The sequence below is a fragment of the Silurus aristotelis genome (assembly GCF_946808225.1).
Source record: "Silurus aristotelis genome assembly, chromosome: 10".
Classification (NCBI taxonomy): Eukaryota; Metazoa; Chordata; class Actinopteri; order Siluriformes; family Siluridae; genus Silurus; species Silurus aristotelis.
In genome coordinates, this window is record NC_139583.1 from 2817598 (window position 1) to 2834060 (window position 16463).

Below are 16463 nucleotides of genomic sequence, written 5' to 3' on the forward strand. Positions count from 1 at the left end.
ACGCTCAAAACTTAACATATCCCCCACAGAGCTACAGTAACGTAATTCATCAGTCTGTGTGTGTGTGTGTGTGTGTGTGTGTGTGTGTGTGTGTGTGTGTGTGTGTGTGTGTGTGTGTGTGTGTGTGTGTGTGGGTGGGTGTGTGAGGCAGTAGGAGGTAGAGGGTTGAGTCATATTCAGCAGAACATGTGGAAACTTCATAAAATGTGTTGAGTTGAATATAACCTGCATGATTAGCTGAGAGCAGTGAGAGGTTCAGGGTCAGAGCAAAAAATATGCCAATGTATGGCACAAGAAAGATGAATCACCCCAGGGGTAAATCCTTTGGAAACTGCATGATGAGCAAAAGATTAGCATGAGGTCACTTTGGAAGTTGCCACACAGACACTATTTGAATGACTGGGGAGGTTCTTCTCGGGAAAGACCAGATTATAGCCATAATTCCATCCAAGATCTATGCTTTTTGGCCTTCCACATTCCACATAAAATAAGCTCCACTCTTCTGGGAGGACGTTCCACTAGATTTTGTGGAGATTTGTGCTAATTCAGCCCCGAGGGGTGTCCATTAATGTTCAATAGGGTTGTGGTCAAAGCTTTATAGCTGGAGATCTTCTACATCTTCCATCCCATGGAAAACAGATCTTCATGGAGCTGGCTTTGTGCACTTTGTGTCATAGTGGAAAGAATTGAAAGAAGAGTCCATTGCTTCAACATCTGATAAAATGTTGTGCCTCCAAATTTGTGGTAAGAACCACATCAGGTGTCTCAATACTTTTGTCCAAAAACTGTTGGGTTTTTTTGTGGTTTTTTGTGGGGGTTTTTTAAGTTGGAAAGAACAAATTGCATGCAGTTACATCAGACTTTGAGGAGCTGCATTTGAGATTGTTCAGGCAGGTCCGGTGCACATTTCCTGTTCTGTGAATAGTGAAATCTAACACCTCCCCTACAGAGCTAAGGTACTGGGTGTGTGTGTGTGTGTGTGTGTGTGTGTGTGTGTGTGTGTGTGTGTGTGTGTGTGTGCGTGTGTGTGTGCATGTGTGTGTGTGTGTGTGTAAGGGTTGCCACATTCATTAGAACATGTGGAAATCGGAATAGGTAAAGTCACATTCCAGTGTGTTGTAGTAGGCAGAGCTCACTGATCACGGCTTTGCAGGGTTTCACAGAAACCATTAACAAGCTGTCTTCACTAAGTGCTTACACGCTGCTCACACAGTTTTTCTTCCATCTGGAGTTTTATGGAACAGAACCTTTTTTTTTTTTTTTACACCTACTTTCAACTTCTAACCTTTAATCCTTTTTTTTAAAAAGAGCATCTTTTTTTGTCATTTGCAAAAAGGACGTCCACATCAACAATGGAGTAATAAAGTAGATTCGGTGCAGTGTGTTCACAATTATTAGTTCATCTGCATGGGGAAAGTATGTTGGAGAGAAAATAAAACAAATAATAAACACTGAACCGGGATTATAATCATTAGAAATTGGTGAATAGAGTAACGTCTATGGCAAAATGTGCTGAAGTTCTTGGAAAAGATGCTAAAAGCAACTCGTTAGTATGATTATTTGTTTTATTTATTTGTATTTATTTGATTTCTTTGGAAGTATTTTAAACCCTTACATTTCAGAGTTTTAATTTTGAGACGATTGCAAGAAAAAAATCGCGAATTTACAATAAATAAACTTTAAGTTTTATAAAGGTTTTGTGTGTAAAACTCAAACATTTATGGGAAAGGGGTTTCTATCAAGGAAGTAAACCACATATAATACAACGGTGTATTACGCCCAATATGGGATATAAAAAAAAGAACTGGAAGCGTTTGGGCAGAGAATTTCCGAGTTTAAAACCATTTTTAAGTTGTAAGTCGGAATTTTTAAGTTTAAAACCCGGAAATTGTTTATACGCAGTTTTCTTCCCACAGGTTTTTAAGTTTTAAATATAAACCTTACATGTTTTTTCTCATAAACTTCAAAAATGTTAGCACCAAGTTGGTGTCACGCTTAGATCAAGAGTCAGAAGCCAGAATACGAATAGGACGTTTATTAGCTTTGGGAAACAAACAAGCTAGGAAGCAGCATGTACCGGAAAACAGCTATATTCCGAAACACAGGTAGTCCAGGGATGATCGCCAGAATGAACCGTAGATTAGACAGTGAGTGAGTGAGAACGGTGGGCCTTATAAAATGAAGGGGTGTAGCTTGGAGACAGGTGAAGGTGATTAGTACGAAGGCGATGCGTTGTGAGGTGCCGAGGTGGGGGGCGTAGCCGGTGCTTCCCTGACAGTTGGAGGCACACAATTGTAGCAATTTAACGATACACAATTCCCGGATTGAAGATTTAGATTTTCTTCATGTACATTTGTGTTGGTTTCTTTCAATAATCTGAGTTTTAAACTCGAAAACTCTGACTTACAAATTGAAAAAGTGTAAAACTCGAAAATTCCCTGCCCCACCACTTCCAGTTCTTTTTTAAAAATCCCATAATGGCGTAATACACCGTCATATTATATGCAGTTATAACTGGAAATGAAGACTAAGTGTGGACTGGGATGTTCAAAAAGAAGCAAGTTTAGATGAATTGTTAGAAGGTTCGAGACAGGCGTAACGACGCAAATGGCTCCCTCTTCACGTGCACCTCTTTTACACCAAAACAAAGTCTTTGATCTTTGATTTTGCAGCTTGTGTTCACAAAAAGGTTGAACCCACCAAATAAACCAGCAATAATCCCACTAAACATCTAGACATGTTTCTTTTTGTTTATCATACAGTTGTTTTCTCCTCAAACTTTGAGTTTGTACGGTCTTTCCAGCAGCCTTGGCTTGGTCACACGCGAGGTCATGTGATCCCTAGCGAGGATTTGCCGATTAAAGTGACCTCATCGCTATCAGTGTGGTTCTGAAGAATTACATATTTAATTCCGTCGCTCCAGGGAGCAGGGATATGACATCAAGAACAGGGACGAATAACGTAACGTTTGTGTGTGTGTATGTGTGTGTGTGTGTGTGTGTGTGTGTGTGTGTGTGTTGCAGATACCCAACAAGGCTGTGTTGCTAAACTGTCCTTCTCGTGTCCAATGAAAGGTCATTACTGCCTGTACGGGAAATCTAGCTTCTTGCTGTGCAGTGGTCAGCCCCACCTCTGGATCCACATCATGCTGCTCGCTCTGCAGGTCAGTGTGTGTATGTGTGTGTTTGTGTGTATATGTGTGTGTGTGTGTGTGTGTGTGTAAGACTGATCTACAATATAAACATTTCCTCAGCGCGAACATAAATCTTGAAAGCCATATTGATCTTTCTTTAAATGGCCCATGGTGCATTCAACGGGGCTTTCAAAATATTATTCAGTAGGGGGCGCTGATTACTTTCCTTACGAGGATGCTAGCTTTAGTCTGCGGTTTTATGCAGTTCAACTTAAAATGTGCAAATTTCAGATGTGGTCCTGAGAAGTTCTGTGCCTTAGAATACTTTTAGTGATCATAGATCGTTTTTAAAGAATTTTCTGCAAAAATCTTTTACTTTTCTTTTTTTTTTTTTTTTTTTTTTCTCATTAAAAAGATTTGGCGACCCTCAAAGCTGTGTAGCTTCAAAAGATAATATTGTGTTGGTCCCCTCTTTTGCTGTCATGACCCGTCGATCATCAACATCATAAACTTCTTCAGCAGTTTGATCTACAGGAGCTCGTCTGTTGTATCGGACCACACGGACCAGCCTTCACTCCCCACATGCATCAATGAGCCTCGACCACCCACGAACCTGTCGCCAGTTCACCACTGTTCCTTCCTTGGAGCACTTTTGATAGATACTGACCACTGCAGACCAGGAACATTCCACAAGAGCTGCAGTTTTGGAGATGCTCTGACCCAGACGTCTAGACGTCACAATTCGTCAAAAATGTTCATTTGCTGTCAGATAATCAGTGTTATTTACTTCACCTGTCATAATGTTATAATGTTATTCCTGTTCAGTGTAGATACCCTACATGGACAACCATATGTGGACACCTGACTTTGACCTGACCGGCATATGATTATATAGTGTCTCTTCAGATGCTGTAGCATGACATTTTTCCTTCACTTGAACTAGGAGATCCAAACCTGTTACAAAATGACAAAGCTCCTGTGCACAAATCCAGCTTCATGAAGATCTGGAGAGCTTTAGATATATTAAACATGAATGAGTGTGAACGCTGACTGCACCCCAGGCCTCCTCACCTCAGTTATATCATTACCTGACTTCACTAACACCCTTGTAGCTAAAGGAGCACAATTTTCCACAAATTCTAGTGGAACATCCTCCCAGAAGAGTGGAGGTTATTGTAACAATTGTCTACTAACATTTGTCTATATAAAGTAAGAGTAACAGATGTGCATGTGCGTGTGTCACTACAGAGCAAGGCGGATGAAGCTCTGAGCTCTATGGATGGTTGTGTGCAGCAGCTTAGGAGACTTTGGGAGAAAACACAGCTTAAAGGAGCTCACAGCTTCGAGCTGGCCATGACTCAAACTGCTGTTCCACAGAAGAAGGTAAGAAAAGTGACATGTGATCGATGTGTATTGACATTCCTGTCTTTCTTTCATCCCATTTGTCTCTTAGATTCTCACTTCAGACTCACTTGACCTTCACACAGGGGTCTGCCTGAGGGGCGAAAACAACATAAAAACAACATAAAGAATAGAAATACCTGGAGGGCATTAGAGGGCACATCAGCTTTAAGGTGCTGTGTCTGATTTTCTCAGCTGAAGAGCACTTTATCTCCTGTATGTAGACGAGCCTATAGGGCACTGGGTACCCTTTTCTTTCTCGGAAGGGCATCTTAACGGTTACCTGATCAAGTTTAACATATGCAGGTGCACCCTAGAGGGCACTTCCTCTCATACTTGTATATGTAGAACACCCTAAAAGGCATGGAGTCTTATTTTCGTTCCTTTTAAAAAGCGGTTTTACTTTATCAAGCACCCTAGGGGGCACTCCATCACTTGTTACCATTGGTCGGGCACCCAAGGGAACACTTTATCTTATTTAAACTAACATAAGAGCAACCCTAGAGGGAACTTCATCTTATAATCTTATATGTAGACGAGCCTTATGGGCATGAAGACTTATTTTCGTCATTTTAGAAAGCAGTTTTATTTTATCAATCACCCTAGAGGGCACTCCATCACTTGTTACCATTGGCCGGGCAGCCAAGGGAACACTTTATCCCATTTAAGCTAACATAAGAGCCACCCTAGAGGGCACTTCATCTTATCTTATATGTAGACGAGCCTAATGGGCATGAACTCTTATTTTTGCCAATTTAGAAAGCAGTTTCATTTTATCAAGCACCCTAGAGGGCACTTTATCACTTTTTACTATTTAAAGGGCACCCTAGGAAACACTTTATCACGTTTCATCTACCTTATGGGCCACCCTGGAGGGCATTTTATGAGGCACTTTTTCTCTATTATATAGGGTTCCATGGCTGGTATTTTATCCATCCTGGTACCTTCCTGACCAACTTGAATCCACCTTTCATATGTTAAGCATGACGGTTGATCATCTTATAAATCCAATTCATGCCTCCTGTTTTCATTTGTACCTGTTCTCATGTTACAAAACAGGAGCGCTCATCACAACCAGGATCTATGCTAATAGTACATGAAGACAAGTAGCTAAATAGACAGTTGTCAAGAACTCTAAATAAAAGTTGTGTAACCGTACACAAAATTAACGCTTTAATGAATAAATCTACACTGATACGCTAGATAACAAACTTAATATAAATCAGCCTACAACTCTGTTGAGAGGATTTTTTATTTTTTTTTTTTACACTATAATACGTACTTTTTCAGATGAGGTCTCAAAATGAGCAAAGGGTATTCCAGATGTTTAGAAATGTTGAAATCTAAATAATGATTTCACAGCGTTTATTGCTGAGAACACTGCAGGATTGCTTGTTGTTACAAAACCAGGAAAGCAACGCAATTCTCCCGTTTTCTTAATGTCTCCGTCGCGGTCATATCTTATCTCACAGTGTTGCGTAAGCAGGAACGTCCCCTTAGCAAACTCGTTACTCTAAACCAGACGTCATGGAAGTGAAAATAATTAGGTCTTGAAGGAAAACCCAGCTGTTCCTTTGCCTTTTCATCTCTCCTGTTGCTTTCTTTTCGTGTCGTAAAAACGAAGAGCGGTTCATCTTCCTTCCGCCGTGATTTACTGTACATGTGTTGGGAACGCGCCAGGCATCTGCTGTCTAAGCGCTTTCCCACTAAACGAGTTACAAAATACAAAACGTGAATTCAAGCCTTTTGGATTTTTTCTAGAATAAAACATGATAAAGTGTGTTGGAAGATTTGTTGTTGGAATCATATAAAGTATGGGCACATAGCACACGGCCGACATAAAGCATCCCCTGCTCATGCACACTCGTAAACTCCACCAGTGTTGCCGTAACACCGACCCTGGCCGTGGCATGGCCCTGTGATTTATGGTCTGTCCTGCTCTTAAAGTCCAGCATTCACCGTAAACATCTGCATTCAAATGACGTGGTCAAAAATGTCCTCAGTGAGCTGCTAATAAATACTTTGCCAAGCCTTTCTTATCACCTCAGCTCTGTTCTGGCTTTCAAACCATGTGTTGTTGATAATCTTGAAAGCGCATTAGGCTCTTCTCTTTACTCGGCTCATGACGCGATGATCTTCCTGCTCTACTTTCAGTGACTGTTTATCCATCCAGCCAAACACAAATCTCATTTCTGACCTCTTTCTTCAGGACCTCCTTCCAGCACCAATGGACACTTTTGCTTAATAGCTACTGTCTGGTCAGGACCCTCCCAGTCCTGTGATATATGTTGATAGGAGTGAAAGGAGACAGAACATCCATGGATAATGAGCTGAGGCTCAGGAAATGAGAAGCATGTGGCTGAAGAGGAGCATATTGAAGATGAAAAAGTCTTATAGCTGCCAAAATTTCAAGAAACAAACATGCTGTTAATGAGCGAAAACGGGTTTGCCCAACACACACACACAGACACACACACACACACACACACACACACACACACACACACACACACACACACACACACATACACATACGTGCATAAAGGGCAGTACACACAGGAATGTATAGCATAAAATCTATCTATCTATCTATCTATCTATCTATCTATCTATCTATCTATCTATCTATCTATCTATCTATCTATCTATCTATCTATCTATCTATCTATCTATCTATCTATCTATCTATCTATCTATCTATCTATCTATCTATCTATCTATCTATCTATCTAGAATGGCATAATGACTTGTGCTAAGTCGCTGTCGATCAGCCTTCTCTGCGGCCTAAACAAAATCACTTATGTTTTCAATAAATTTGTCATTCAGTGTAAATTTGAATTATTCACAACAGTCAATTCTTTTTAATTAATAGCGTTTTGCTCACTTGTGCTGTTTAGAACACTAAGTTTAGGTTAAATTTTCTATCCAATTCGATTTCAGCCATCACGTGTTCTTGCTATCGAAGCCATCAGCCATAAGCCATTCACAGCACTTTGGCCACTTGTATTGTAAAAATGTTGCTTGAAGGCTGTTGCATTAACCAATCAGATTGAAAGTTGCTCACTCTAGGAGGCGTCCGATAACGTCACGTCCTCTGATGAGATGATCAGTGAGCACAATAACCGCATCTGTAGCAAACTGCACAAACTCAATATATTTGTGTGGATTTAATAGAATAAATCAATTTAATTAATAAATTTGCACAAAAATGTTTGTAAAAATGCCCCAAAATGCGTGTGTGTGTGTGTGTGTGTGTTTGTGTGTGTGTGTGTGTGTGTGTGTGTGTGTGTGTGTGTGTGTGTGTGTGTGAAATGGTCTTATTCCGTAAGATGAAGAGAAAGAGGCAAAACATTTGCACAAACAGTTCCAGCTAAACTATGAGCGCTCCATAAATTTTTATATAAAGACATTTTTTTTCTGATTGAAACCAAATAGAAAAAGAGCCTCTGGGGGTCTTCGCTGAAGGAATGTACTCTGTATACCATATTGAAGGCATTATAACTATGTCGTCTTGGCAGTGACAGACCCTGAGATAAAAAGGAGAAAAGAGCAGAGCCATGTGGGGGCTTTCATTGTTTTATTTCACTGTGTGTTTACTCTGATAAGATGCGTTACATGTGTACATGTAAAAAGAGAAAGCGAACAAAAGACACACGATACTCCCTGTACAGACAAGTGTGTCGTGTCAAGTTTTTTTTCTTCGAAAGAATCCCTCACAAATTAAAGTGGACCATCAGTCTTTAGGGTTTCATTTACAATTTATACCAGACGGGGGTGAAACGAGAGCAGACCCCCAGAACTCTCGAATCTCAAAGTCTCCGAACCTGAGAACAAGGCTTTGGGGCTTTTGGATTAAAGCAGACCTCGGTGCTGACATGGTTCTACTTAAGCATGAGGAATATCTCAGCGCTAAGGTACAGCTCATAGTTCGGATCGGGGGAAAGAGCTGAGTGGGCTGCTTATCACCACATTATCAGGCTAACTGCTTTGTGAAACATCGCTGATGTACTGCAGGAAAGGGTCTGTGGGTACACACTGAAGTGACTCAGCAGAGTCTGTTTCCTGTTTGTGTCCTGAGTCACTTTCAAGTCATCGGTGTATCAGCAAGACGCGATAAGGATACACACAACTGTTGCATTCACGAGGACCTCTGACGTTTAGCATTTATTTTATCCATATTTTTTCCATTTAACAAACCGACTAGCATTTATTCCATTTAGTGTTTCTGATTACATCCGTATTTTTCATTGTTTTGCATTTTCCTACATCATAGATATATAAACGCTTCATGAATACTTCTCCTTCATGGTTTTCTTACATTAGATACAAATAATCATGTGAGAATTGATTTTAAAAAAAATCGCTGCTATTCCTGCTTCTGTGTTTCACAGGGTTTTACAGGATCTCCAGAGGTGTATTAGCGGGGATCCTATTTAATTCCTTCCACTCGATTTCGTTTTTGTTGAAGCCACAGGTGTCCAAGACAGGATTTTCTGCCTTTATATGCTTTGCTAACATTTACACAGACCCTTACATGATGCTCCAAATACTGATGTTATAGCTTCGGCACACTAACACTCTTAGACTTGTGAAGACTTGAGAACTAAATCTGCTCTGTGGCCTGTATTCTGATCCGTAACCAGTTTTCAGTATAGGGTTTAAGGCTTGACTAGATTTGGATTCTCAATGCTTGGGGATCTGGAATACTTTAAAGCTTGGGGAGTTTGGTTTTTGAGCCTGGATCCATGAGTTGGGATTCTGAAATTAAGTTTGTGAATCTGGATTCCACAGTGGCACAGGGATTAGATTTGGATTCCTTGGTTTGTATTTCTTGAATTAGATTTTGAGAATCTGAACTTGTGAGGCCTCTGACTTGAGAGGCTTGATAGTCTGGATTTGATTTGGATTCTATGGATTGGGATTTTGGAGCCATTAGAACTTTACAGATTTAATACTTAATTGTAAATAACTTTAAGGCTTGAAACTCAAGATGTAACTAAAACTTTAAGAGTTGGAACTTTGGATTATGTTTGGATTTTAGGACTTGGAGGTTTAGACCTGGATTTTAGTCTAATTTTAAGAAGCGGGGTTTACTTCCTATGAATCTTGATACAACTTGGAATGAAAGGTTTGGAAATTTGGACTCAACTCAAGGTGATATATCTTGGAAGTCTGAATTTGATATGTGCTTAAATGCAGAAGACTTTGCATTTACTGCTTAGTGTACAAACGTTTTTGTGGAACTGAACACAAAGTTCCCAACATCCTACTCAAAAATGTCTCTTCAGTTTTAGAACAATGTATTTGCATTGCTTGAATTGTAGTTGGTGGCGTTTCAAGCTTTGAAAAAAATCATTTGAAAAGCCCAAGTCATTAATCACTAAGCATAAAATGGCATGCGAAAACGCCCTGTGTTGTTTTTTTTCCATTTGACTTTCCATTTTTCAACCAAATGCTCAGTGTTGTCAAAGAAGACTTTGTTCAGCCTAGAGAAAATGATCCCAGCCTTCATCTCATCCTGCATTGATTATCGGGACTAAATACACATCTGACGTCCATTCGTCTGTCTCAATTAGAGCAAATATACAACGCTGAACCACATTAACCCAGATTTGGTTCCTGATCACTGGCTACCAGTCACTGAAAAGGATCTAGTTTGTGGTTCTATTGTTTGTTTTGAAATTCCTTAATGCACTGGCACCTTTGTGCACTGCTCATCTACCTTGTCCTTTCTTTGCCCCTAAAATGATTTCCTTCTGACTTCTCTGCAGTTTTGTATCAAGCCAAGAGGAACAATTCGTTTAAAAATCAACATTCCCCAGCGTCCGGTTCGTCTTTTTCATCTGTGTTTCTGAGTCAATATCAAGAGGACTATTTGTATGTTGTGTATACAAGATGTCCATTTAGAGCTTGAGTGATGTTCAGTGCCATTTATGTTCTCACATTTAATCTGAGTGGAGCCAAAACATATGTCTCCATAGACAAAGTTCTATATTTTCTGTAGACATCTTATATGTTTGATTAATGACTGGGATCTAACCTCGGACAGCTGAGGTTGATTTTGACCTCCTCGAGCAGAACCAGGTCATAAATTCCCAGTCGGCGCTGAATCGAACGTGAGCTAGCTCAGTGGCACATTTGTTTTAGAGATGCTTGGTTTTTCTCTTCTTCTGAGATCCGCACATGGTTCTTATTTAGTTCTACGCAGTTGTGCCCTTTGTTCCCCTCGTTGCTAATGAATAATACATTTTTGGTAAGGTTTTCGAGTCCAAATGGAACGGCGAATTAGCATTTCCTGTCACTTAGTGTTATATAAGCAGAGAAAGCAAACTTCCGAAAGCCGTTTATATTTTCCCAAACAAACTATTTAACGTTCAACCTCATTACATTTATTGTAGCACAGTTAATTCTTCAGAGCGTCACTCGTTCGTGAAAAAGACCCAACCCCAAAGCGTGCGCAACATTGATGAAGCATCTTACTGGAAATATTGTAGGATAAAGTTTTTATGATGTCTGTTGAAACACCCAGGGCTGAAGACACTGTTTCAAATATAAACTTGTGGGATATTGTGGTTGCTAAAGCTCCTTTAGATAGATTTGCACTCATCTGGAAGTTGTAATACCATCCAGATTCGTCCGAAAGGATTTCCTCAGGCGCCATTTGCCCTTCTATACACAATATGCTATTGTTTTCAGGATCTGAGAACTAGATTTAGTCTGCCTGGTGTGCGTTTAGTCCGGTCGAGTGACGTCTCCTTTTCAGGAAGACGGAGTATATTTCTCATACAGTTGTATGAGCTTGGAAATGGAAAAGCCTGAAGGTGGCTGAGATGTGGCCTTAAGGTGAAGGGTAGTTTATCATCATCAGGAAAACTTTCCAGTGACTCAAGAGACCAGCGTTTTCGATTCCAGTCGGTAGTTAGTACATTTAAGCTGTCAAGTTGCTACGCAGTTTGTTCATATAAACGCTCTCGATCCAGGTATGGCTGTGAATCAAAGTCTAAGGAGAACCGAAAAACACAACGGAGTAACCTCCAGGGCAAAATGTGCTCAAGTTCTTGGAAGAAAAACTGATTTCACCTTCTCCTTCTTTCCAACTTGGGGGTCCTAATAGTCTTATTTGTTGGCCTTGATTTCTTTGGAAATATTTAAAACCCCAAGAAATGAAAGAGTCAAGTATTAAAAAGTGTTTCTTTAATTTCAAATTTCAGCACTGGGTTAGACGTTAAAATAAAATGATTTGGAATAATACCTACGATCCAGATTCCCGGAATAATTTGAAGCACATTTGTTAATAATAATAATACTGATGATAATAATAATCTTTTTCTTTTCTCCACCTCTTCTCCCTGCAACCGCACCCCTCCACTGCCCTCCCTCTCATTCACACACAGAGTACATGTCTTACTCCTACTGAGTTTCATTCCCCTTCTCTCCAGCGTGTACCTCCACCTCTCCAGGCTCTTCTCCACCTGCTCACTACTCTCACCACAAATCACAATATCATCCACAAACATCATAGTCCACGGAGACTCCTGTCTGACCTCGTCCGTCAACCTGTCCATCACCACTGCAATCAGGAAAGGGCTCAGAGCCGATCCTTGATGCAGTCCAACCTCCACCTTAAACCAGTCTGTTGTTTATACTGCACACTTCACTGCTGTCACACTGTCCTCATACATGTCCTGCACCACCCTCACATACTTCTCTGACACACCAGACTTCCTCATACAATACCAAAACTCCTCTCTCCAACCTGTCGTACGCTTTCTCTAAATCCACAAACACACAATGCAGCTCCTTCTGTCCTTCTCTATACTTCTCCATCAACATTCTCAAAGCAAATAAGGCATCTGTGGTGCTCTTCCTCGGCATGAAACCATACTGTTGCTCACAGATGGTCACCTCTTCTCTCAGCCTGGCTTCCACTACTCTTTCCTATAACTTCATGGTGTGACTGATCAACTTAATTCCCCTGTAGTTACTGCAGGTCTGCACATCTACATTATTCTTATTCTTAAAGATCAGTACCAGCACACTCCTTCTCCATTACTCAGGCATCTTCTCACCTTCCGAAATCTTGTTAAACAATCTGGTTAAAAGCACAATTTAAAGCGAGAATGAAAATGAATGGAATGGAAATGAGCTGACAGGTGAAAACCCTCATCTTTCTTGAAGACCCATTTCATATTGTTCCACACACACACACACTCACACACTTACACACTCACACTCACATCCTCTGTTGCAGGACGTGGACAGTCTGCAGATTCATCTGGAGGAGGTTCGTTTCTTTGACCTGTTTGGCTACAGTGTGGATCAGCGAGCGTGGCTGTGCTTCATGTGCAACAACCCGGAGAAAGCCACAGGTACTTCCAATCTGTAAGCGTTTCTATGGTGACAGTTCAGTCACAGGAACTGGTTCGGCAGATGCTCCACTTTGGAAACAGTGATGTTTTCTGGAAAAAAAATGTTTCTGGATGGAGTCTCCAGTGCAGTGCTTTCAGTAGGGTTCCGAATATGCTGACTTCAGCACATCATTGATTTCTCTCTTACAGAACAATATCAGGTGTGTGTGTGTGTGTGTGTGTGTGTGTGTGTGTGTGTGTGTGTGTGTGTGTGTGTGTGTGTGTGTGTGTGTGTGTGTATTTCACTAACGTACTGTACACCAGTCAATGTTTTACTGCAGGAACTTTCTTTCTTTCTTTCTTCCTTTCTTTCTTTCTTTCTTTCTTTCTTTCTTTCTTTCTTTCTTAATATTTCTTTCTTTCTTACTTGTGTTCTTTACTTATTTTTTTTTTTTTCAATATTAATTTATTTCTTTCTTTTCTTCTTTCTTTCTTTTAATGATGATGATGAAGATGATGAGGGTATGGAAAAGAAGAAGGAGGAAGCATAGTAAAAAAAACAAGAAGGTAAAATGTATAAAAAAAAATGTTGAAAGATGATGAAAGAGAAGAAGAAGAAGATGTTGATGAAAAGGGAGCAAAAGGAAAAACATTAGATGAGTTTAGAAGGGGAAAGGAGGGGAAGGAGGTAGATAATAAAAGAGAGGAAAAGAGTAAGATGATCATGACCTGATGATGAAGGAGAAAAAGTAAGAAGAGTAGAAAGAATGAAAGGAAAATGAAATTGCAGATGAATGAAAAAGGGAAAAGGGGGAAGATAATGAGAGAGAAGGTGATGAAAGAGAGGAGAAAATGATTATGATGTTGTAAAGAGGAGTAGAAGGAGAAAAATGATGAGAAAGAAGATGAAGATAATCGTGATGATGAAGATGAAGATAAATACGAAGAAGAGTGTTGTAGCAAAGTTGTAGTAAAGTGTTGTGTCACTTTATTCTGCACACACACACACACACACACACACACACACACACATCGTCACCTTACACCTCCGAGTCATGACCTATCATCTGGCCAGGTGTTCACATATACCTCTGTGCAGATCCCAGGTCAGCAGTATCTTCATGTTTCTCCTCCTCTGCCTCAGTGTTTACTTTCACACAGCCATGTAAAGAGTGATTTCCCTCACGCTGATCCAGGGCCTGGCTGAGGCATTCTCCATTCCACTGAGGAACCATAACACTGAGGAACCATAAAGCTGAGGAACCATAAAGCTGAGGAACCATAAAGCTGAGGAACCAGTGTTGGTCCTGGATTTTGTCCAAGTTCTCCATTTTCTCCTTGTTTGGTTTCAGTGGACAAATTACCCACAATGCACTGTATGTCCAGAGTACCACATCACCCCCACCATTTAGTGATTTCTTTCTTTCTTTCTTTCTTTCTTTCTTTCTTTCTTTCTTTCTTTCTTTCTTTCTTTCTTTCTTTTTTTTCTTTCTTTCTTTCTTTCTTTCTTTCTTTCTTTCTTTCTTGATTCTGTCTCTCCACTTTGTTCTTTCTTTCTTTCTTTCTTTCTTTCTTTCTTTCTTTCTTTCTTTCTTTCTTTCTTTCTTATTTGACTTATTTAATGTGTATATTTTGATAATAAGTTGTGGTTGAAACGGCGCTGATCCAATCCCCATTACAATCATCAGACTCAAAACCGAGAGCAGATCAGCAGTTTATAAAGAAAAGCATATCGGATGAGTGTTGATGTTTTAGTGTCAGTATCAGAGAGGGAACAGAGTGAGGGAAAGAAGTCTTTTACATTTGTATTGTGGATTGTCATGACCTCTTTTCGCTCTGATTTCATGTTATATTTTCAGGACCTGAGTGTATGAAGTTATATTTTGTTGTGTTAAAATTTTTTCTGGTTGGAGCCCCATGAGGTCATGAGACGTCTGTCATAATCCTCTTGATATAAAATGATATATTGTGTATCACATCATGTGTAATGACAAGCTCCTAATTTGTTAAATGCTACTAGTTGGAATCTGTTCCAGCTGAATTTAGACTGTAGAAGAAAAATGTCGGACTATGAACAGGAATATTGACATGATCTTGCTCTTGACCTGCTGTGTGTGAGGTTACATCAGAAACACGGTGAAATAAAAACAAGCCCAGAGTGTAATGTTTGGACGTAAAGCTTTCCATTGACACTATGAGTCGCGTTCACGTCATCACGTCATCACGTCGTCATGTCACGCTGTCACACTGTCACTTCCTATTTCTCCAAAATCTGTACATGGAAAATCCTGCAGAAATTTGGCCAAAGAGCAGGACTGTGTGTGCAGCACATCCAAAAACTAGTCTCAAAATATAGTCTTGGTATCAGTACACGGTCAGGTCAAAAGTATTGGGACACTTGACTTTATCCATTTGGTGTGTTTGTGCATTGACTCACCAATGACACAGTGCTAGTTCATGCAAATACTTACACTATACAGACAAAAGATTGTGGACACCTGACCATGAGTTTGGAATGTGCTTTCCGAACATCCCATTATACATTTAGTCGCCTCTAAGATCCTCCTCTCTTCTGGAAACGGGATTTTGTGCAGATTTGGACTCATGCTAATGAAGGCCAGCAGAGGCCAGAGATCTTCCACTACTCCAACCCATGTGAAGTATATCTTCATGGAGCTGCTTTCATGGAACATCTCCTAGTTTAAGTGAAAATCGTCTGCTACTTTGTGCTTTGTGGTAATCTATATAGACTATATAAACTACAGTTACCCATTAAACAAGCATCGCTGCTTTGGTGTGTGTGTGTGGGGGGGGGGGATTGGGGGGAGTGTAGGGACTGAGGTTTTAATAGGGAGTGTGTAATGTACTCGGACTGCTTGCCTTGGCAGCGTGACGGCTCAGGTAGCGTCCTGCCTTGTGACACTCTCACAACACGTTAGACCACATTTATTACGCGTTCTGGCCTCTGATTGGGCAGAAAGTATAGAGTTAAAAGTCAGAGGTTTATGTTATGGTTTGTTGGTTGTAGCTTAGTGGTTAAAGCATTGGACTTTGGATCCAAAGGTTATGAGTTTAAATCCTAGCCACACCAAACTGCAATTCCTGGGCCCCTGAACAAGGCCCCTAAACCCACTGATGCTTAGTTGTATGAATAAGATAAATCACCCTGGAGAAAGGTGTCTGTCAAATGCTGATATAAAGACATTGTTTCTATAGCAACTGGACACATGGACATGGCAACAGATCATTGAGAAGGTAACGTTTTCTCTAAAGGAGACGTTTGTTTATTTATTTATCTATCTATTTATTTATTTACTTACTTACAAAAGGAGTCTCCAGTTTCAGCTGTACATTTAGCATTTTCTCGCCTTCTGACCTTTTTTTTTTTCCTTCTGAGCCTCAAGAGTGAGAACAATAATGTTAAAGGACCAACAGTTTATCACTCATATAGATGCTATTTGGTCAAAACCTTTGGGACACCTGCATTTTCCAGCAATATATGATTATTTCCCAAACTGTTACCACAAAGTATCAGACGGGATACTCATGCGGGAGCATGAAATTTTGCCTTGAACTAATTG

At 40.2% G+C, this 16463-nt stretch overlaps 1 protein-coding gene across 8 annotated transcripts in view; it reads left to right on the top strand.

Moving 5' to 3' along the window:
- The window catches only part of veph1 (ventricular zone expressed PH domain-containing 1), an 88515-nt gene that overhangs the window by 59625 nt on the left and 12427 nt on the right, over window positions 1-16463 (top strand). For 7 of the 8 annotated variants that reach the window (XM_083552320.1, XM_083552323.1, XM_083552324.1 and 4 more), the window contains 3 exons: window positions 3024-3163; window positions 4382-4516; window positions 12786-12903. In XM_083552320.1, the coding sequence (XP_083408446.1) occupies window positions 3024-3163; window positions 4382-4516; window positions 12786-12903 (393 nt within the window). The remainder of the gene's footprint in view (window positions 1-3023; window positions 3164-4381; window positions 4517-12785; window positions 12904-16463) is intronic. The other variant, XM_083552326.1, reaches the window with a different exon arrangement.